The sequence below is a fragment of the Tachyglossus aculeatus genome, chromosome 2 (assembly GCF_015852505.1).
Source record: "Tachyglossus aculeatus isolate mTacAcu1 chromosome 2, mTacAcu1.pri, whole genome shotgun sequence".
NCBI classification, from domain to species: Eukaryota; Metazoa; Chordata; class Mammalia; order Monotremata; family Tachyglossidae; genus Tachyglossus; species Tachyglossus aculeatus.
In genome coordinates, this window is record NC_052067.1 from 142,737,394 (window position 1) to 142,759,552 (window position 22,159).

The following is a 22,159-nucleotide window of genomic DNA, read 5'->3' on the forward strand; positions in this document are numbered from 1 at the left end:
CACATGGGGCTAACAGTCTCAATCTCCATTTTCCAGATGAGGGAACTGAGGCCCAGAGACGTGAAGTGACTTGCCCAGGGTCACACAGCAGACAGGTGGTGGAGCAGCATTCGAACCCGTGACCTACTGACTGCCAGGCCCGGGCTCTTCCCAGTGGACCATGGTGCTTCTCAGAGCGGAAAGCTGACAGGGCATCTACCATTCGACCTCAATTTTCCAGGGAGTCACATAGTAAGCGCTTAACAAATACCATTATTATTATACTTTAGCTTCCTATTACCTCTGCCACTCCCTCTGCTGCGGTGAGAGGTCAAATATCACCTGTAATAAAGCAAAACGTAAGTCATTAGGGATGCCAAATTGCAACACAATACACAGTAATTCTTTGATACATAGAAAGAAGACACTAATAAGAGAAAAAAGCCATCATTTTTCTGCAGGAAGATTGTACCAGAATCTAGGAACCTTTAAAGAGCCGGGAGTTGTTACAGATGGATGAATTCCTAAAATTTCAGTTGCGGGAAATAATTCTAAGCGTTTCACTGTCCACCTCCAGGAAGGAACACCAATGGTATTCAGAGACCATTGGTATAGTCTCTGAAGAAGCAGCGTGGCTCAGTGGAAAGAGTACGGGCTTTGGAGTCAGAAGTCATGGGTTCAAATCCCGGCTCCGCCAATTGTCAGCTGTGTGACTTTTGGGCAAATCACTTAAACTTCTCTGTGCCTCAGTTCCCTCATCTGTAAAATGGGGATTAAGACTGTGAGCCCCCCGTGGGACAACCTGATCACCTTGTAACCCCCCCAGCATTTAGAACAGTGCTTTGCACATAGTAAGCGCTTAATAAATGCCATCATCATCATCATCATGCAAGCTCCCTCTAGACTGTAAGCTCGCTGTGGGCAAGGAATGTGTCTGCTGATTGCTATATACTCTCCCAAGTGCTTAGTACAGTGCTCTGCACACTGAAAGGGCCAAATTAGGGGAAGCAGCGTGGCTCAGTGGAAAGAGCCCGGGCTTTGGAGTCAGAGGTCATCGGTTCAAATCCCGGCCCCGCCCCTTGTCAGCTGTGTGACTTTGGGCAAGTCACTTCACTTCTCTGGGCGTCAGTTCCCTCATCTGTAAAATGGGGATTAAGACTGTGAGCCCCCTGTGGGACAACCTGATCACCTTGTAAACTCCCCAGCGCTTACATAACAGTGCTTTGCACAGAGTAAGTGCTTAATAAATGCCGTCATTATTATTATTATTAATAAATATGATTGAATGACTGACTGCTAAACCGGCAGCATGAAAAAAAAAATTCCTGGAGATGAACTTTTTTCCCCTACAGTGAAAATTTCCAGAAGTTAAATACTATTCATCGGGATACACTTTAGGATTTATGAGTCAGGCATCTTCCAACCCATCCTAAATACCCCATTACCTCAGTTACCTCATCTGTAAAACGGGGATTAAGACTGTAAGCCCCATGTGGGACAACCCGACTACCTTGTTATCTACCCCAGCCCTTCAAACAGTGCCTGGCACAAAATAAGCGCTTAACAAATACCATAAAAAAACCCTAACTGTCCACTTTACTGGTTGCCTTGGAAGATCCATTTGATAATAACAATAATAATAATGATGGTATTTGTTAAGCACTGTTCTATTTACTGACTTGAACCTGAAGCTCCTGGAGGACCTTAATCATGCTTCATGTTACTTCTTCTAACAAGCACTCATGTTACACGCTAACCTTTTCAACATTCTGAATTATTTGGTAGTGTAAGGGCAGGGATGGTGGTTCTTTCCTAAAAATATGTGTTTCCCCAATCATGCTTGGCAGTCTTAAAAGCTGTTTAACCTTAGAGAAAAAAAATGAAGGGAAAAAATGATTTCCGAAATGCCAAGAAAGTGACTTCAAATACATTTGAAAGCAGGAACCCCTGAAACACAGTGCTTGTTGAAAGATTTCCTACTGTTTTCAGAGTCCTTGAAGAAACCCAAATACAATTTACTTCCTCTTCCCGTACTGATAGCTCGGAGTTCTAATTCACTGATGGCTGAGGCACTAAAGTTTGGGTTTCAATCTAATAATAATAATGATAATAATGATGATGGTGGTATATTTGTTAAGCGCTTACTATGGGCCAAGCACTGTTCTAAGCGCTGGGGCAGATACAAGGTAATCAGGTTGTCCCACATGGGGCTCAAAGTCTGAATCCCCATTTTACAGATGAGGTAATGAGGCCCAGAGAAGTGAAGTGACTTGCCCAAAGTCACACAGCTAAGTGGAGGAGCCAGGATTAGAACCCAAAACCTCTGACTCCCAAGCCCGGGTCCTGGGGAAATTGCTCGACTGCTTCCCTAAGAGAATGTCGTTTCATCATCCCAGGTTTTCTGAACTCACACTGACTGCGCAGGTTTTCATTTGTACTTTCCAAGCGCTTAGTACAGTGCTCTGCACATAGTAAGCGCTCAATAAATACGACTGAATGAATGAATGAATTTGGAGCTTTTTTTCAAATTTAAAGATTACAGCGCTTATTGGGTAAGCCTAAATACAAAAATCTGGAATGTCCAGTTCGTGTAAAAAAGAAACAAAAAGGAAAAAGTACAGGTGAGCCAGTCTTTTGTTTATAATAAAAACAAAAACTTACTGGTTCATAAACCAAGCCATCTGCAGATGCAACCATTGTTTCTGCTAAATCTAACACATCGGCTCCAATATCTGAAAAGAGGGAAGATAGGAAAATATAAGATTGTTTGCAGCCCAAGGACTCAGAAGCAAGGTTTATCTTGTGAAAATAATTACCAGAAATTGTGACAAATGCTACAAGAGGGTTTGTCAATCAGGTTAGAGTTGTTTTCTATACTATTTTATCACAGGACCCCTCGTTTGAAAAATCACAGATCTTCAACAGCGTTATTCCCTTGATCACCAATAATACTACCAATATTTTCTCTATTCGTTGTGGTCAAGAGACAACCCTAAGCATCAGAATGGAAATTTTGCTGAACACAAAGAGTTTGTGAAGAGGAGGAGAGGAATATGAAAACTGCTCAATAATAAGGCACCAGGCAAAAGAAAGTTCTGCTTTTTCATTTGATCACCCACAGAATAGATCATTTTTGAAAAGGTAATTTGTCACCTCCTTCAAAATTTCCTCCTGGTTATTAAAGTTTTCCTGCTAGCCCTCCACTGCAATGGCAGATTAAAAAATGTCTCATTCGATATCGCCAAGAAGATTCTCTCAATTATTGTACAAGTGTCCCTCAACCAAGAAATGGCCAGGGCGAATCTGAATTCAGTGACTCATCGCTGGTGCCAGTTAAGATAAGAGTCTGTGTCCACGCAAATAAGATCAGAGGGACTGGAGGATCCTTTGTGCTTGAAGATGGGAAGGCAAAGTGCAAAGAGCAGGAATTGAGAGGGACAGGGAAGGAATGTCGTATTCTTAAAATCTACTTAGTCATTCTGTCGTTCCTCAGATCCTGTTAATTTTAATTGGCCTCATACTTTGAAGACTTGAATGAGAAATAGGAAAAAAAAAATCTCTGGACAGAAAAAGCAAGCAATAAGTTAAAGAGCCATTTGTATCTGGAAAAGAGCATATGACAGCTGTCTCCGGCTATGTTCAGGCAAAATTTAAGCACACATCTCGGGCAACTGAAAATTTATGTGACATGCCTGAACTTGACACGGCACTAGCTCATCAAGGAGAAGGGATACTTACATTGACACTTCATGGCAACAGTGATATCTATATTGATTCTTAATTTACTGGAACACAAGAAAAGTCACAATTAATACACTGTTTCATGTCGACGTAAAGGGGCAAGGATATAGAAGAAAGTAAGGCTTGATTCAGCAATAGATAACCAAAGGAAGCATGCAAACAAATTGGGAGTTACATTCATCTGCTTTGACAGCATAATCTCAAATCTATCCAGGCAGTTTTTAGATTTTCAGCTAAATAACTAGATTGAGCGCCAGGAATTTCCCTTTAGGAACTGGGGGAAACATACTTCTTCATTCCTCAGAGCAGGACCCGAAACAAAAATGGGAAATTTCTATGATAAAGACCTAGCTGTTTGCTTGCCCTGATGAGATCTATGAATCCCTCGCCAAGAATCCCTGCCCACTGCATTCATTCATTCATTCAATCGTATTTATTGAGCTCTTACTGTGTGCAAAGCACTGTACTAAGCGCTTGGGAAGTACAAGTTGGCAACATACAGAGACGGTCCCTACCCAACAACGGGCTCACAGTCCAGAATTTCTTGGCTAAAAGTCTGGGCCCTATGGTAGCCTGCTTTCGGCTCCAGACAGCAGGGTCAGACCATTACGCCACATGAATAGAAAGTCCAAGCCTCACTTTCTTGGGCAGGGAAAGTGGGATGGAGAAATGACTAAGATGAAGAGTGGGGAGGAGGCAAGGCAGCATGAGCTCAGGAGAGCAACCCCCTTTCCCAAAATTGATCCAGGCTCAGGAAAGAGCATAAAAAGCATTCTCTAAATCACAGTAAAACTCTGAAATGGGTACAGTTTAATTTGCGTACTTCATTTCTGAAGTTCGTTAAATGATACATTTTGGTCTGATGTGGGTCACAATCGAGCCATCTAGGAAAGTCTACGAATAAAATCATAATAGCCATAATGACAGACTTGTCAAGTGAATATTTTGCATAAAACATTGTACTAAGTGCGGCCGTCGATACAAGATAATCATACTGGACTCAGTCCCTGACCCACAAGGGGCTCCCAATCTAAGCAGGAGGGAGACAGGATTTGGATCCCCATTTAAACAGAAATTAAGCCATTTGCCCGTGGTCACAAGGCAGGAAGATGGCAAAGCCAGGACCACAACTAGAACCAAGGTCCGCAGACTTCCGGGTCTGTGCACTTTTCATTTTTTCCTCTTCCTTCAATTGCTGCCCTGTTTTTTTCTCAAGGAACAATAATGGCATTTAGATATCAATCAATCAATTGTATTTATTGAGCGCTTACTGTGTGCAGAGCACTGTACTAAGCGCTTGGGAAGTACAAGTTGGCAACATCTAGAGACAGTCCCTACCCAACAGTGGGCTCCCAATCTAGAAGGGGGAGACAGAGAACAAAACCAAACATATTAACAAAATAAAATAAATAGAATAGATATGTACAAGTAAAATAAATAAATAATAATAAATAATAGATATTTAAGTTATGCCACAATCAGAGACATCAGTTTCCATGTTAAGTAGAAGACCAAAGAGCTCATGAGATGGTAAGCTCCTGGAGGAACGGGATCCTGTTTGCTGAATTTATTATAGTCTAACAAAGGTTGAGAACCAACTATTCCCTCCTACTTCAGATTGTGAGCCCACCCAAACCCCGGACCTCCAGCTTTGTCCCCTCGGCCTCCCCTTGCCCCTTTCTCTAACCCCGTACAGTGCCTGACACATAGTAAGCGCCAGTTGTCAGCTGTGTGACTTTGTGCAAGTCACTTGACTTCTCTGTGCCTCAGTTACCTCATCTGTAAAATGGGGATTAAGACTGTGAGCCCCCCGTGGGACAACCTGATCACCTTGTATCCTCCTCAGCACTTAGAACAGTGCTTTGCACATAGTAAGCGCTTAACAAATGCCATCATTATTCTTATTGAGAGCCCCATGTGGGGACAGGGACTGAGTCCGACCTAATCGATTTGTGTCTACCCCATGGCTTAGATGTAAACTCATTGTGATCAGGGAATGTGTCTCCTTAAAGTTAGATTGTATTCTTATGAGCACTTAGTACAGTGCTCTGCACACAGTAAGCGCTCAATAAATGCAAATGAATGTGGTGAATGAACTCCTGAGCTGACCCAAACAAGGAGAAGGAGCTGCATGGTGGACTTGTAAGAATTCTGCTTTCTGTTGTCAGTCAATCGTATTTATTGAGCAAAGCGCTGTACTAAGAGCCACGAGAGTGCAATGCAACAGCAGGAACTCTCCCTGCCCACAACAAGCTCACAGTCTAGAGGGGGAGACAGATATTAATATAAATAAATAAATAAATGATAGATCTATACATATGTGCTGTGGGGCTGGGAGGGAAGATGAATGAAGGGAGCAAGTCGGGGCAACGCAGAAGGGAGTGGGAGGAGAGGAGGGCTTAGTCAGGGCAAGCCAACAATAACAGACACATTGCCTGCCTACGGTGCTTATTATGTGCCAAGCGCTGTTAAATGCTGGGATAAAAAAATAATAATAATGGTATTTGTTAAGCGCTTACTATGTGCCAATCAATCAATCAATCAATCAATCGCATTTATTGAGCACTTACTGTGTGCAGAGCACTGTACTAAGCGCTTGGGAAGTACAAGTTGGCAACATACAGAGACAGTCCCTACCCAACAGTGGGTTCACAGTCTAAAAGGGGTAGACAGAGAACAAAACCAAGCACACCAACAAAATAAAATTCATTCATTCACTCATTCAATCATATTTATTGAGCGCTTACTGTGTGCAGAGCACTGTACTAAGCGCTTGGGAAGTACAAGTTGGCAACATATAGAGACAGTCCCTACCCAACAGTGGGTTCACAGTCTAAAAGGGGTAGACAGAGAACAAAACCAAACATACCAACAAAATAAAATAAATAGAATAGATATGTACAAGTAAAATAAATAAATAGAGTAATAAATATGTACAAACATATATACATATATACAGGTGCTGTAAGCGCTGATACAGGACAATCGGGTCTCACATGGGGCTCACAGATTACGTAGGAAGGAGAACAAGACTGACTCCCCATTTTGCAGATGAGGGAACCGAGGCACGGAGAAGTGAAGTGACTTGCCTGGGATCACCCAAAAGTGTAAGTGGCGGAGCCGGGATTAGAACCCAGGTCCCCTGATTCCCAGGCCCTTGCAGCTTCCCAGGTAATATGTACATCATCAGTAAAATCTCTCTGATATTCCCATTTCTAAGTTATTTCCGTGTCTGAATATTATTAATAACGATTATGGTACTTAACTGTACTAAGCGCTGGGGGTGGATACAAGCAAATCGGGTTGGACACAGTCCCTGTCCCACGTAGGGCTCAGAGTCTCAATCCCCATTTCACAGATGAGGTCACTGAGGCCCAGAGAAGTGAAGTGACTTGAACTTGAAGTGGCAGACAAGTGGCGGAGCCGGGATTAGAACCCGGGTCCTTCTGACGCCCAGGCCCGGGCTCCATCCACTACGCCACGCTGTTTCTCATCCAAAGCATACAAACGAGCAATTGTGAAATCCTGAGCGTTCTCCTCCTCATTGCTCTCGCGCAGAGTTTCCAGAATGTGCCCCGTGGGGCCACGGAGGAAAACAATCCCCTCCCAGATGGGCTTTCGAGCACAATAACTGTGTCTTTATGCACCTCGTCTGAAAGAGATGCTTTGGGGAACTGCAATGGCACGCCGCCCCAAACATAGGAAGCGTGTGATTTGCTGCTCCGTTCCCAAATGTCAAATGCCACTTAGAAACCCGGGGGTTTTCAGCCCGGGCCTGGAACTCTGAGTAGCATTTCTAGACCGTGAGCCCGTTGTTGGGTAGGGACCGTCTCTATATGTTGCTGACCTGTACTTCCCAAGCGCTTAGTACAGTGCTCTGAACACAGTAAGCGCTAAATAAATATGATTGAATGAATTCCCGCTCCACGAGTAAAAGGCTTCCCTCCCCAGGCTTCCAAAGAATAATAATAATAATAATGATGGTATTTGTTAAGCGCTTACTATGTGCCGGAACTGTTCTAAGCTCTGGGGTAGATACAAGGTTATCAGGTGGTCCCCACGTGGGACTCATAGTCTTAATCCCCATTTTACAGATGAGGTACCTGAGGCATAGAGGAGTTAAGTGACTTGCTCAAAGTCACACAGCTGACAAGTGGCGGAGGTGGGATTAGAACTCACGACCTCTGACTCCCAAGCCTGTGCTCTTTCCACTAAGCCACGCTGCTGCGCCCCTTCACTTCTGGGAGGAAAACACCAACTAAGCACCTACTGCGTGCAGAGCATACTAAGCGCTTGAGAAAGCACAATAAAATACAGCTGGCAGACACGTTCCCTGTCTCCATAAGGTCAAACACGTACGTCACTGTGAAATTCAACAGCTGCACCTGATTTACGGGATCAATTAATGGGCAAAAATAAGACACCCTATTTGAAAAATTCGATTCTGAAAGGCTCCACCCAAAACAAATGCAATTGATCATTTTTTCCCCCCTGCACCTTGTTTGGACTTGGAGAGACTGATACATTAATGTCATTCAGGGTTTTTTTGTTTGTTTGCTTGCTTCAGGGCATTTTTATGCACTTACTATATGCCAAGCACCGTTCTAAGCACTGGGGAAGATAAAAGTTTATCAGGCTGGATTCAGTTCTGGTATCACCCGGGGCTCACAATTTAAGCAGGAGGGAGGATGGGTATTGAGTATCTTCCTCACAATATTACATATTACAATTAAGTAACACCAGAGCAACTCACGTCGAGAGTCAAGAAAAACTTCCCCGGATATAAAGTCTTTCAGGCTAGGACAGAACTAACTTCTTCCAGAACAGATCAGCAAGGAGACAGTGACAAGAAACCGAAAGAGGTCTAAAAGAAAAAATAAAAGACAAAAAAAGGGAAAAAAAACGAGTTTTACCTAGCAAAATCCTTGTCTACTTCATATTCATACTTCATCCAGGTATCTTGATAGACCAAAAATTCCATTACGGTTAAAAAAGCCATAGTGGTAAACGCAATTAGAGAAACTGAAAAAGCAAAAAGGAAAAACAAAATGGTTTAGAGATGCAATAGTATTCTCAATTATTCCTCTTTTTGTACAAATTTTGTACAAAATGTCTAACTAGAGCGATGCAGTTGTTTTATCTTTATGAGTTCTATAAAAGTGTAATAGGAAGAACGCAACCACCCTCTCTCTTACAAATGCTCCTTCTACAACGCTCTTAAAGAAAACTGATGGTTTGGTGAAACCAGGAGTCGCATTTCAGAAAATCTCTCCCTTTTCCAGGGTCTCTTCCCTTCTTATAATTCCCAAGCCCCAGTTCAGCTAGCTGGAATACAGACAGAATCCAGAGGTACTGCACCTTGTTTGAACTTGGAGAGACTGATACATTAACCTCATTCAGGTTTTTTTTGTTTGCTTCAGGGTATTTTTAAGTGCTTACTATGTGCCAAGCACCTTCCTAAGCGCTGGGGAAGATACAAGCTTATCAGGCCGGATTCAGTTCTGATATCACCCGGGGCTCGCAATTTAAGCAGAAGGGGGGAATGGGTATTGAGTATCTTCCTCAGAAAGCAAATTACAACGAAGTAACACCAGAACAACTCACGCAACAAATGCCTGTGGACAGTTTTTCCTACCCTGTTCCGCTGTTGAGCACACAGTAAGCGCTCAATAAATACGATAAATAGATCGCTCCCGCTCAAAGCCTCCCGCTCAAAGGCAACCAAGACCCACCAACCAAGGCAGCTGGATGAGAGGATAGACACTAAGCGCTTGGGAGAGCACGACAGGCAGAGTGGATTGACATAATAATAATAATAATAATAATGGCATTTGTTAAGCACTGACTATGTGCCAGGCACTGTGCTTGGTACCTAGTCAGCGTTTAACAAATACCATTATCATTATACAAGCAAATCGGTTCCCCGTCCTATGTGGAGCTCAGTTTCAATCCCCATTTTTCAGATTGATTGATTGATTGATTTTAAGAAGCAGCGTGGCTCAGGGAAAGAGCCCGGGCTTGGGAGTCAGAGGACACGGGTTCTAATCCCGGCTCTGCCACTTGTCTGCTGTGTGACCCCGGGCAAGCCACTTAATTCCTCTGTGCCTCAGTTCCCTCATCTGTAAAATGGGGATTAAGACTGTGAGCCCCACACGGGACAACCTGATTACCTTGTATCTGCCCCAGCGCTTAGAACAGTGCTCGGCACATAGTAAGCGCTTAACAAAATCCCATAATTCTTATTATTATTATTATTTCAACTAACCAAATTTTGCCACGTTTTCCAAATAAAATCGAGAAGCAGTAAGGCTGAGGAAAGACCACAGGCCTGGGAGGTGGAGGAACTGGGATCAAATTCCAGCTCCACCACTTGTCTACTGTGTAACCCTGAGCAAATCGCTTACCTTCTCTGGGCCTCAATTCCCTCATCTGTTAAATGGGGAATAAGACTGTGAGCCCTGTGTAGGACAGGGCCTGTGTTCGATTTGAATATAATAATAATAATAATGCTGGTATTTGTTAAGCGCTTACTATGTGCAAAACACTGTTCTAAGCACTGGGGAGGTTACAAGGAGATCAGGTTGTCCCACGGAGGGGCTCACAGTTTTAATCCCCATTTCACAGATGAGGCATCTTGTATCTACCCCAAAGACTAGTATAGTGTCTGGAGCAGACTAAGTGTTTAACAAATACCATTTAGAAAATAAATAAAAGCAATAAAATACTTGAACTTCCAAATTCTCAATGCAAAAAGTGCATAACTACAAAATTGTGTACTGGCTCAAAGCATTTCTTGTCAGTGGATCAAAGATACCCAAAAAAGATGCACAAAATCAAAAATAAGCAAAATCAAAGATATAAAAAAAACCCTTCATTGCCCCTGAAAACTAATTTTTTAAACGGGTTTATAAAATATGAATAATCTATGCATCCCTATATACTACACAAGTGTTCACTTTTCCAAACTGCCTCCTGGATATGTGGCATGGAAATGAATAGTAAATGGAACAAATCTGCTTAATGGAATACATACGTATATGTCAAGTCTGGAACCAGATACTTTCAGTAAATCAATCACTCAATCAAAATTATTGAGCACTTTCTATGTGCAGAGCACTGTACTACATGGATGGAAGAGTACAATATAACAGAGATGGTAGACATATTCCCTGCCCACAAGGAGCTTACAGTCTACACGGGGATACACATTAATGTAAATAATTTACAAATATGTACATAAGTGTAGCACCATGGCCTAGTGGAAAGAGCACGGGCCTGAGACTCAGAGGACCTGGGTTCTAATCCTGGCTCTGCCACTTGTCTGTTGTGTGACCTTGAACAACTCATTTACCTTCTCTGTGCCTCAGTTTCCTCATCTGTAAAATGCAGATTTGAGAGCTGATCTTCTAAGAACAGGGACTGGGTCTCACCTGATTATCTTGTCTCTTCCCCAGTGCTTAGACGAGTGATTGACACATAACAATTATTATCATTATAAGTGCTGTAGGGCTGAGGGTGGGGTGAATAAAGCGGGCAAATCCAAGTGTGAGGGTGATGCAGAAGGGAATGGGAGGAGAGGAAATGAGGGTGTAGCCAAGGAAGACTTCTTGGAAGAGATGTGATTTCAATACGGCTTAGAAGGCGGGGATATCTTTTGCATATTTAGGGGGAGGAAAGTCCAGGCCAGAGGCAGGATGTGGGCGAGGGGTCAGGATCGAGTTGGATGACGTGGAAAGGCAGTGCGTGGATTGGAGTTAGAGTGAAGTGTGCGGGCTGGATTTTAGTAGGAAATCAGAAAGATGAGGTAAGACGGGGCAGGTGATTGGCTGAGCCCACTGTTGGGTCGGGACTGTCTCTATATGTTGCCAACTTGTACTTCCCAAGCACTTAGTACAGTGCTCTGCACACAGTAAGCGCTCAATAAATACGATTGAGTGATTGATTTGCGTCCAACAGCACGCAACAGTTTGAGGTGGAACTGAAGCTTCTTGAGGAGTGGGGAAAGAAGGACTGAACCGTTCTGTATAAAAATGAAAAGCATAAAGCCCACCTGTACCCCCACTTGCTGAAGTCTCTACATAACTTTCAGGAACCTTTGGAAAGGCATCCAGCTCCTTCACCAAACTGAGGGTTTTCTTCCGATTCAGCCGCCTCATCTTCAGCAGACTCGTCCTTTCCTCCCTTCATATATTCCCCCTGTAACAAAAGGAAATCATTACAAAACAAGCTTTTCCACTCAACATTAATCCCTGATGATTATCCCTACTTTATTCCCTTCTGTATCCATCGCTGGCTCGAGTCTTTCTTTCTTCTGTTATTTTAATAGGACACTGTCATGATGTCCGGGGTATATTCTGCAAAAACTTTTGGATAAACAACGAAGCCCCCTCCTCCCCCTCCCCCCCGCCTTACCTCCTTCCCCTCCCCACAGCACCTGTATATATGTATATATGTTTGTACGTATTTATTACTCTATTCATTTATTGATTTTATTTGTACATATTTATTCTATTTATTTTATTTTGTTAATATGTTTTGTTTTGTTCTGTCTCCCCCTTCTAGACTGTGAGCCCACTGTTGGATAGGGACCGTCTCTATATGTTGCCAACTTGTACTTCCCAAGGGCTTAGTACAGTGCTCTGCACACAGTAAGTGCTCAATAAATACGACTGAATGAATGAATGAATGAAACAGACTTCAAAAGAGCATTCCTAGGGTGCAGAACACGACACTTAGATCCATTCAAGGACGGGTATTCCACAGAGAAAAATGACCATGTAAAAAGAAAAAAGAGCTCATTTCTCCATGTGGTCATCTAATCTTTTAACAATCTCCAAGCAAAGCCCTCCTCTAGTTAAGCCAGGACCCAAGAGGGCTAGAGAGGTGTCAGATGTGATGACATTTAGTACAGAGGCGGCGGTTAGTTAAGGAATTGTCTACCTGAGAGGTGACTTTTCGGGAGGGCTTTGGGACTGTCGCTATATTGCCGACTTGTACTTAGCAAGTGCTTAGTACAGTTCTCTGCACACAGTAAGCACTCAATAAATACTGCTGAATGGAAAAGGGGGTGTGGTTTGATAAACTTGAATCTGTGCATTTTGATATACCCCCCCAACCCCGAGCACTTACAGACATAATAATAATAATAATAATGACATTTATAAAGTGCTTACTATGTGCAAAGCACTGTTCTAAGCGCTAGGGAGGTTACAACGTGAACAGGTTGTCCCACGGGGGGCTCACAGTCCTCATTCCCATTTTACAGATGAGGTCACTGAGGCACAGAGAAGTGAAGTGACTTGCCCAAAGTCACACAGCTGACAAGTGGCGGAGCCGGGATTTGAACCCATGACCTCTGACTCCAAAGCCCGGGCTCTTTCCACTGAGCCACACTGCTTCCACATATCTTCATACTCCACCATTTCCCCTAACTGGAACTGAATTTAATATGGGCTTCCCTCACTAGACTGTAAACTCCTTGAGGACAGGGACTGTGTCTACCAACGCTACTGTATTATATTCTCCCAAGCATTCAGTATAATTGCTGTCAACACAATCAGTTCCCAATCGACACGACTGATTGATGGGGCGTCCAAGAGGCGGAAATCGGAGACTATTTCTCAAAATTACCCTCATCTTTTGTTTTTTCAGCTAGAAGGAAATGCAGACTTCTAGACCACAAGCTCGTTGTGGGCAGGGAATGTATCTGCCAAAACTGATGTACTGTACTCTCCCACACGTTTAGTAGAGTGTTCTGCACATGGTAGGCGCTCAATAAATATCATTCATTCATTCAATCATATTTATTGAGCGCTTACTGTGTGCACAGCACTGCACTAAGCGCTTGGGAAGTACAAGCCGGTAACACATAGAGACGGTCCCTACCCAACAACGGGCTCACAGTCTAGAAGGGGGAGACAGACAACCAAACAAAACATGTAGTCAGGTGTCAAAATCGTCAGAACAAATGGAATTAAAGCTACATGTACATCACTAACAAAATAAATAGAATAGTAAATATGTACAAGTAAAATAGAGTAATAAATCTGCACAAATATATATACAAGTGCTCTGAGATGGGGAAGGAGGTAGGGTGGTGGGGGAAGGGGAGGAGGAGAGGAAAAAGGAGGCTCAGTCTGGGAAGGCCTCCTGGGGGAGGTGAGCTCTCAGTAGGGCTTTGAATCAATCCATCAATCAATCGTATTTATTGAGCACTTACTGTGTGCAGAGCACTGGACTAAGCACTTGGAAAGTACAAGTTGGCAACATATAGAGACAGTCCCTACCCAACAGTGGGCTCACAGTCTAGAAGGGGGAGACAGAGAACAAAACCAAACATATTAACAAAATAAAATAAATAGAATAGCAGCATGGCTCAGTGGAAAGAGCCCGGGCTTTGGAGTCAGAGGTCATGGGTTCGAATCCCGGCTCCACCACGTCTGCTGTGTGACCTTGGGCAAGTCACTTAACTTCTCTGAGCCTCAGTTACCTCATCTGCAAAAATGGGGATTAAAACTGTGAGCCCCACGTGGGACAACTTGATCACACTGTATCCCCCCCAGCGCTTAGAACAGTGCTTTGCACATAGTAAGCGCTTAACAAATGCCATCATTATTGTTATTATTATTAATAGATATGTACAAGTAAAATAAATAAATAAATAGAGTAATAAATATGCAGGGGAGAGACAGTAATGGTCTGTCAGATTTGAAGGGGCAGAAACGACCCCGTTGGGAAAACTGCGGACAGGATGCGACTGCTTCAAGTCCAGTGAAATCACATTTTTGCTGGAGAAGCAGCTCTTTCCTAAGGGAAAGAGCCTGGGTCTGGGAGACAGGGTCAGTCGGTCATTCGATCGTATTTACTGAGTGCTTACTGTGTGCGGAGCACTGGGCTAAGCGCTTGGGAGACTACAATATAGAGCATGGGCCTGAGAGACAGAGTCAATCAATCGTATTGATTGAGTGCTTACTGTGTGCTGAGCACTTCTCTCAATGCTTGGGAGAGTACTGAGGCCCAGAGAAGCAAAGTGACTTGCCCAGGGAGGAATCAATCAATCAACCGTATTTATTGAGCGCTTACTGTGTGCAGAGCACTGTACTAAGCGCTTGGGAAGTCCAAGTTGGCAACATATAGAGACAGTCCCTACCCAACAGTGGGCTCACAGTCTAAAACTGTGGAGGAAGAGAGCTAGCTTGGCGGACGTGCGGAGGGAGGACATTCCAGACCAAGGGAAGGACGTGGGCCGGGGGTCGACGGCGGGACGGGCGAGAACGAGGCCCGGTGAGGAGGTTAACGGCGAAGGAACAGAGGGTGCGGGCTGGGCTGGAGAAGGAGAGAAGGGAGGGGAGGGAGGAGGGGGCGAGGGGATGGACAGCCTTGAAGCCCAGGGTGATGCGCAGATTGATTGGTAGCCACTGAAGATTTTTGAGGAGGGGAGTAACACGCCCAGAGCGTTTCTGCACAGAGATAATCCGTAAGGATAATACCACTGAAGAGAAGAGGAATTGGAACCTTTGGTGCTAAGGTAGGGGGAGAGGCATATACAATGGGTTGGACAGGGGCACAGTGAGAATGACAACGAGAAGGTTCACTGCTATTTAACAGGCACGGCTAATAGGCAGCCTTTAATTCGAGTCTGGGGTTTTGAGGTGAGATGGAGCCAAACAGATAGACATCAGAGGATCTGAGGAAGGGGAGACGTGGGTTCTATACGACACTTTAGGATGATAAACAGGCTGAAGTGGCTGGAGGCAGGAGATTGGTACACCTATAAATATTCCTAGATCTGACCTTTATAGGATAACTTTTGGTTGACACAACCGACTGGTACTTCCCAAGCGCTTGGTACAGTGCTCTGCACACAGTCAGTGCTCAATAAATGATTGAATGAACCTATACCTATATATTTTTATGGTATTTGTTAAGCGCTTACTATGTTCCAAGGAATTGTTTTAAGCTCTAAAGAAGATACAAAGTAATCAGGTTGGACAGAGTCCCTGTCCCATATGGTGCTCACAGCCTTAATCCTCATTTTACAGATGAGGGAACAGAGGCCCAGAGAAGTGAAGTGACTTGCCCATGGTCACACAGCAGAAAAGTGGCAGAGCTGGGATTAGAACCCAGCTCCTTCTGACGCCCAGGCCCCTGCTCTATCCATTAGGCCACGCTGTTTCTCTCTGTCTGACTTTAAAATGAACTCAAACTGAACGAAATGTTTTAATGTCAAGAACACACTGTTCTCTGTTCAAAGTCCAATTTTTCCATAAAAATGCTTTCCTACTTCTTTTTTAAGCAGAGCAAACAATCAGACCGATTTAAAAGTCAAATAGCATTCCCTGCCTAGTTTCTACCCTTCAATCTGTATTACAATTATTATATTTATAAAGTGCTTACTGTGGGTCAGGCACTGAACTAAGTGCTGGGGTGGATACAAGCAAATTAGGTTGGGCACAGTCCCTATCCCACATGGGGCTCACAGTCTTAATCCCCATTTTCCAGATGAGTGAACCGAGGCACAGAGAAGTGAAGTGACCTGCCCAAGACCCCACAGCAGACAAGTGGAGGAGCCGGGATTAGACTGTAGACTGCAAACCCCTTGTGGGCAGGGATCACATCTACCAACTCTAGTAATACTGTATTTTCCCCAAAGCTTAGTACCGTGTTCTGCACACAGTGAGCGCTCAATAGCAACCGCTGACTGATTCTCATTCACATTTGTCAAAAAAACAGCTAAATGAGCCAAGGAAATGCAAAATCAATCAATCAATTGTATTTATTGAGCGCTTACTGTGTGCAGAGCACTGGACTAAGCGCTTGGGAAGTACAAATTGGCAACATATAGAGACAGTCCCTACCCAACAGTGGGCTCACAGTCCAAAATGGGGAGACAGAGAACAAAACCAAACATACTAACAAAATAAAATAGATAGAATAGATATGTACAAGTAAAATAAATAAATAAATAAATAAAGTAATAGCACCAAATTTCAAAACCAGACCCTGGACAAGACGAACCGTGAAGCTCACGCAGGGAGAATAAACACTTTCGTGATTTCGGTTATAGATGACATTGTACTTAGTTCAGATTTTGTTTAAAACGGGTTTCTGGATCTGATCAAACTGCATTGTCTTCGCAGTCATCTTAACAGTTTGGTGATGAGGGACCGGCGGCCCCGACTATTTGGTGGGAGATACTACAGACCTTAAAGCAATGGAAAGCTGATAACCGCTCTCAGTAATCCGTCAATGGTATTTATTGAGTGCTTACTATGTGCAAAGCACTGTACTAAGAGCTGGGGAGCACGTGGGCAGGGAATATGTGTTTCATTGTGTTGTACTCTCCCAAACACTTAGTAATAATAATAATAATGTTGGCATTTGTTAAGTGCTTACTGTGTGCCAAGCACTGTTCTAAGCGCTGGGGCAGATACAGGTAATCAGGTTGTCCCACGTGGGGAGACTTGCCCAAGGTCACACAGCAGACAAGTAGCGGAGCCGGGATTAGAACCCACGACCTCTGAGTCCCAAGCCCGTGCTCTTTCCACTGAGCCACGCTGCTTGTGCTCTGCACACAGTAAGCACTCTACAAAAACAATTGCTTGATGACTACAATATAACAGAAAGCTCCTTGTTGACAGGGATCGCTGTCTGCAAACTATATTGTAGACTCCCCCCCCCCCTTCTAGACTGTGAGCCCGCTGTTGGGTAGGGACCGTCTCTATATGTTCCCAACTTGTACTTCCCAAGCGCTTAATACAGTGCTCTGCACACAGTAAGCGCTCAATAAATACGATTGATTGATTGATTCATTCATTCATTCAATGATATTTATTGAGCGCTTACTGTGTGCAGAGCACTGTGCTACGCACTTGGAAAGTACAATTCGGCAACAGAGACAATCCCTACCGAACAACGGGCTCACAGTCTAGATTCACCAGCCCAAGCACACAATAAATGCTATTCACTGACTGTACCTTCCCATGCACTTAGTACAATGAGAAGCAGCAGTGGCTCAGTGGCAACAGCCCGGGCTTTGGAGTCAGAGGTCATGGGTTCGAATCCCGGCTCCGCCAATTGTCAGCTGCGTGACTTTGGGCAGGTCACTTCACTTCTCCGTGCCTCAGTTACCTCATCTGAAAAACGGGCATTAAGACTGTGAGCCCCCTGTGGGACAACCTGATCACCTTGTAACCTCGCTTAGAGCAGTGCTTTGCACGGAGTAAGCGCTTAACAAATACCATCATCATTATTAGTCAGCGCTTAGAACAGTGCTTCAGCGCTTAGAACAGTGCTTTGCACATAGTAAGCACTTAATAAATGCCATTATTATTATTATTACAATGCTCTGCACACAGTTAAGTGCTTAATAAATACTACTGATTGAACAAACCACTAGATACGCAAATGAACCTATATGAAGGTGATGTTCCAGTCAAAACCATACAACACTACGATCTTAAAATCAGCTTTACCGTTCCAAAAACACTACACCTCTGGCAGTTAGCTCCACTTTTTACGTCAGATTACTGACAATTAATCAATTAGTGGTACCTATGGAGCGCTTCCTGTGTGCGGAGCACTGTACTAAGCATCCGGGAGTGGAAAGAGCCCGGGCTTGGGAGTCACAGGTCGCGGGATCGAATCCCGGCTCCGCCACTTACCAGCAGGGTGACTTTGGGCAAGTCTCTTCACTTCCCTATTCCTCAGTTCTCTCCTCTGTAAAATGGGAATTAAGTCTGTGAGCCTCACGTGGGACAACCGGATTACTTTGTATCTCCCCCAGCGCTTAGAACAGTGCTTGGCACATAGCCAGCGCTTAATAAATGCCATTGTTATCATTAATCAATTAATCAATCAATCATTTATTGAGCGCTTACTTTGTGCAGAGCACTGTACTAAGCGCTTGGGAAGTACAAGTTGGCAACATATAGAGACAGTCCCTACCCAACAGTGGGCTCACAGTTAGAATGGCCCATGAAGAGCCGGTAGTCTGGAAGGGGAGAGACCCGTTCACATACCTAAGTTATGGACCAACCGTATTTGAGTGCTTACTGTGCACACAGCACTGTGCTAAGCACTCGGGAGGGCACACAACAACAGATACGGGAGGCATACTCCCGGTCCCTCAACGAGCTTTCAGTGCCGAGGTTACATACTTAAGCGCCGTGGGGTTGAAGGTTGGGTAGATAATAATAATAATAATGATCGTGATAATGATGGTATTTGTTAAGCGCTTATCATGTGCCAAGCACTGTTCTAAGCACTGGATACAAGTACCAACTCAGTAGATACATTTCCTGTCTATGATGGGTTTAAAGTCAAGTTGCTTGGCTTCTCTGTACCTCAGTTCCCTCCCCTGCAAAATGGAGATTCATTAGCACATGGGAGAGATGTCATTCTATTTTTTCTGATGATTTTGGCACCTGTCTACATGTTTTGTTTTCTGTCTTCCCCTTCTAGACTGTGAGCCCGTTGCTGGGTAGGGACCGTCTCTATATGCCTCAGTCTCTTTTGCAGGCTCCTCCTCCCTCTTCCATCCCCTTACTCTAGGGGTTCCTCAAAGGTCAGTGCTTGGTCCCCTTCTGTTCTCTATCTACACTCACTCCCTTGGTGACCTCATTCGCTCCGACGGCTTCAACTCTCACCTCTATGCTGATGACACCCAGATCTCCATCTCTGCCCCGGTCTCTCCCCCTCTCTCCAGGCTCACATTTCCTCCTGCCTTCAGGACATCTCCATCTGGATGTCCGCCCGCCACCTAAAACTCAACATGTCCAAGACTGAACTCCTTGTCTTCCCTCCCAAACCCTGCCCTCTCCCTGACTTTCCCGTCTCTGTTGACGGCACTACCATCCTTCCCGTCTCACAGGCCCACAACCTTGGTGTCATCCTCGACTCCGCTCTCTCGTTCACTCCTCACATCCAAGCCGTCACCAAAACCTGCCGGTCTCAGCTCCGCAACATTGCCAAGATCCGCCCTTTCCTCTCCATCCAAACCGCTACCCTGCTCGTTCAAGCTCTCATCCTATCCCGTCTGGATTACTGTATCAGCCTCCTCTCCGATCTCCCATCCCTGTCTCTCCACACTTCAATCCATACTTCACGCCGCTGTCCGGATTGTCTTTGTCCAGAAACGCTCTGGGCATATTACTCCCCTCCTCAAAAATCTCCAGTGGCTACCGATCAACCTACGCATCAGGCAAAAACTCCTCACCCTGGGCTTCAAGGCTGTCCATCCCCTCGCCCCCTCCTACTTCTCCTCCCTTCTCTCCTTCTCCAGCCCAGCCCGCACCCTCTGCTCCTCTGCCGCTAATCTCCTCACCGGGCCTCGTTCTCGCGCGTCCCGCCGTCGACCCCCGGCCCACGTCCTCCCCCTCGCCCGGAATGCCCTCCCTCCGCACATCCGCCAAGCTAGCTCTCTTCCTCCCTTCAAGGCCCTACTGAGGGCTCACCTCCTCCGGGAGGCCTTCCCATACTGAGCCTCCTCCTTCATTTCCCTCTCCTCCCCCTCCCCCCCGCCTTACCTCCTTCCCCTCCCCACAGCACCTGTATTTATGTATATATGTTTGTACGTATTACTCTATTTTATTTGTACATATTTATTCTATTTATTTTAGCTTGTTAATATGTTTTGTTTTGTTCTCTGCCTCCCCCTTCTAGACTGTGAGCCCACTGTTGGGTAGGGACTGTCTCTATATGTTGCCAACTTGTACTTCCCAAGTGCTTAGTACAGTGCTCTGCACACAGTAAGCACTCAATAAAGACGATTGAATGAATGAATATGTTGCTGACTTGTACTTCCCAAGCGCTTAGTACAGTGCTCTGCGTACAGTAAGCGCTCAATAAATACGACTGAATGAATGAATGAATTCTTACACCTGCATAGTCAAGGCTGCATCTGTACGCGCTACAAATCCGGAGACACCAGGTTTGTCAGTCTGGCCAAATCCCTCTCTAGACTGTAAGCTCGTTGTGGGCAGGGACTGCATTTGTTTATTGTCCTAGGGGATGATGACTGTGAGCCCCACGCGGGACAACCTGATCACCTTGTATCCCCCCAGCGCTTAGAACAGTGCTTTGCACATAGTAAGTGCTTAACAAATGCCATTATTATTAGTAGTAGTAGTAGTACAATGCTCTGCGCCCAAGAAGCGCTCAATAAATACAATTGATGGGCTAAGCACGGATAACGGCAAACTCGGAGCTTTGGATCATCATCATCATCAATCGTATTTATTGAGCGCTTACTGTGTGCAGAGCACTGTACTAAGCGCTTGGGAAGTACAAGTTGGCAACACACAGAGACAGTCCCTACCCAGCAGTGGGCTCACAGTCTAAAAGACTGGATGAGTTGGTATTCATTCTGGGCAAACCTCCTTCATCCGGGTTCTGTTTTTTTGTCACCCCAGGAACCAATCTGTGCCTGGAATGGAAGACTGAATATAATAATAATAATAATAATGCTGGCATTTGTTAAGCGCTTACTAAGTGCCAGGCACTGTTCTAAGCGCTGGGGTAGAAACAAGGTAATCAGGTTGTGACTGTGAGCCCACTATTGGGTAGGGACTGTCTCTATATGTTGCCAAATTGTACTTCCCAAGCGCTTAATACAGTGCTCTGCACACAGTAAGCGCTCAATAAATACGATTGATGATGAGGTTGTCCCAGGTGGGGCTCACGGTCAATCTCCATTTTACAGATGAGGGAACTGAGGCCCAGAGAAGTTAAGTGACTTGCCCAAAGTCACACAGCTGACAAGTGGCAGAGCTGGGATTAGAACCCATGAATATGTAGCATTTGCTTCTTTTTACACAAAACTGGATTATTGGCCTATTACCCGAATTTACGAGTGGCCCACTGCAAACACTCAAGTAGAGCTGTTACTTTTAAAATGACATACTGGATCTGTTGGTCTGTGTTTACTCTCTTCTTTTGATTGGTAAGGTATTCTAAAACAGAGGACAACCAGCTACCACCTTGCCAGTAGAAAATTTTATTGAATGGAATATTTCAGTTTACTGGAAATGGAGAGCGGAGGCACTGATTCCTTGAGATCTTTTTTTGTCCAACGGGGAATGAGTTATCATCATCATCATCAATTGTATTTATTGAGCGCTTACTGTGGGCAGAGCACTGTACTAAGCGCTTGGGAAGTACAAGTTGGCAACATATAGAGACAGTCCCTACCCAATAATCAATCAATCAATCGTATTTATTGAGCGCTTACTGAGTGAAGAGCACTGTACTAAGTGCTTGGGAAGTACAAGTTGGCAACATATAGAGATGGTCCCTACCCCAATAGTGGGCTCACAGTCTAAAAGGGGGAGACAGAACAAAACCACACATACTAACAAAATAAAATAAATAGAATAGATATGTACACGCAAAATAAGTAAATAGAGTAATAAATATATACAAACATATATACATATATACA

At 44.4% G+C, this 22,159-nt stretch overlaps 1 protein-coding gene across 1 annotated transcript in view; it reads right to left on the reverse strand.

Annotated features, from left to right (window-relative positions):
- The window catches only part of ERGIC2 (ERGIC and golgi 2), a 66,899-nt gene that overhangs the window by 26,859 nt on the left and 17,881 nt on the right, over positions 1-22,159 (reverse strand). The window contains exons 3-7 of the mRNA XM_038740856.1: positions 11,771-11,916; positions 8,634-8,742; positions 3,718-3,764; positions 2,641-2,711; positions 281-321 (exon numbers count right to left, since the gene is read on the reverse strand). Coding sequence (XP_038596784.1) covers positions 281-321; positions 2,641-2,711; positions 3,718-3,764; positions 8,634-8,742; positions 11,771-11,876 — 374 coding nt within the window. The 5' untranslated portion in view covers positions 11,877-11,916. The remainder of the gene's footprint in view (positions 1-280; positions 322-2,640; positions 2,712-3,717; positions 3,765-8,633; positions 8,743-11,770; positions 11,917-22,159) is intronic.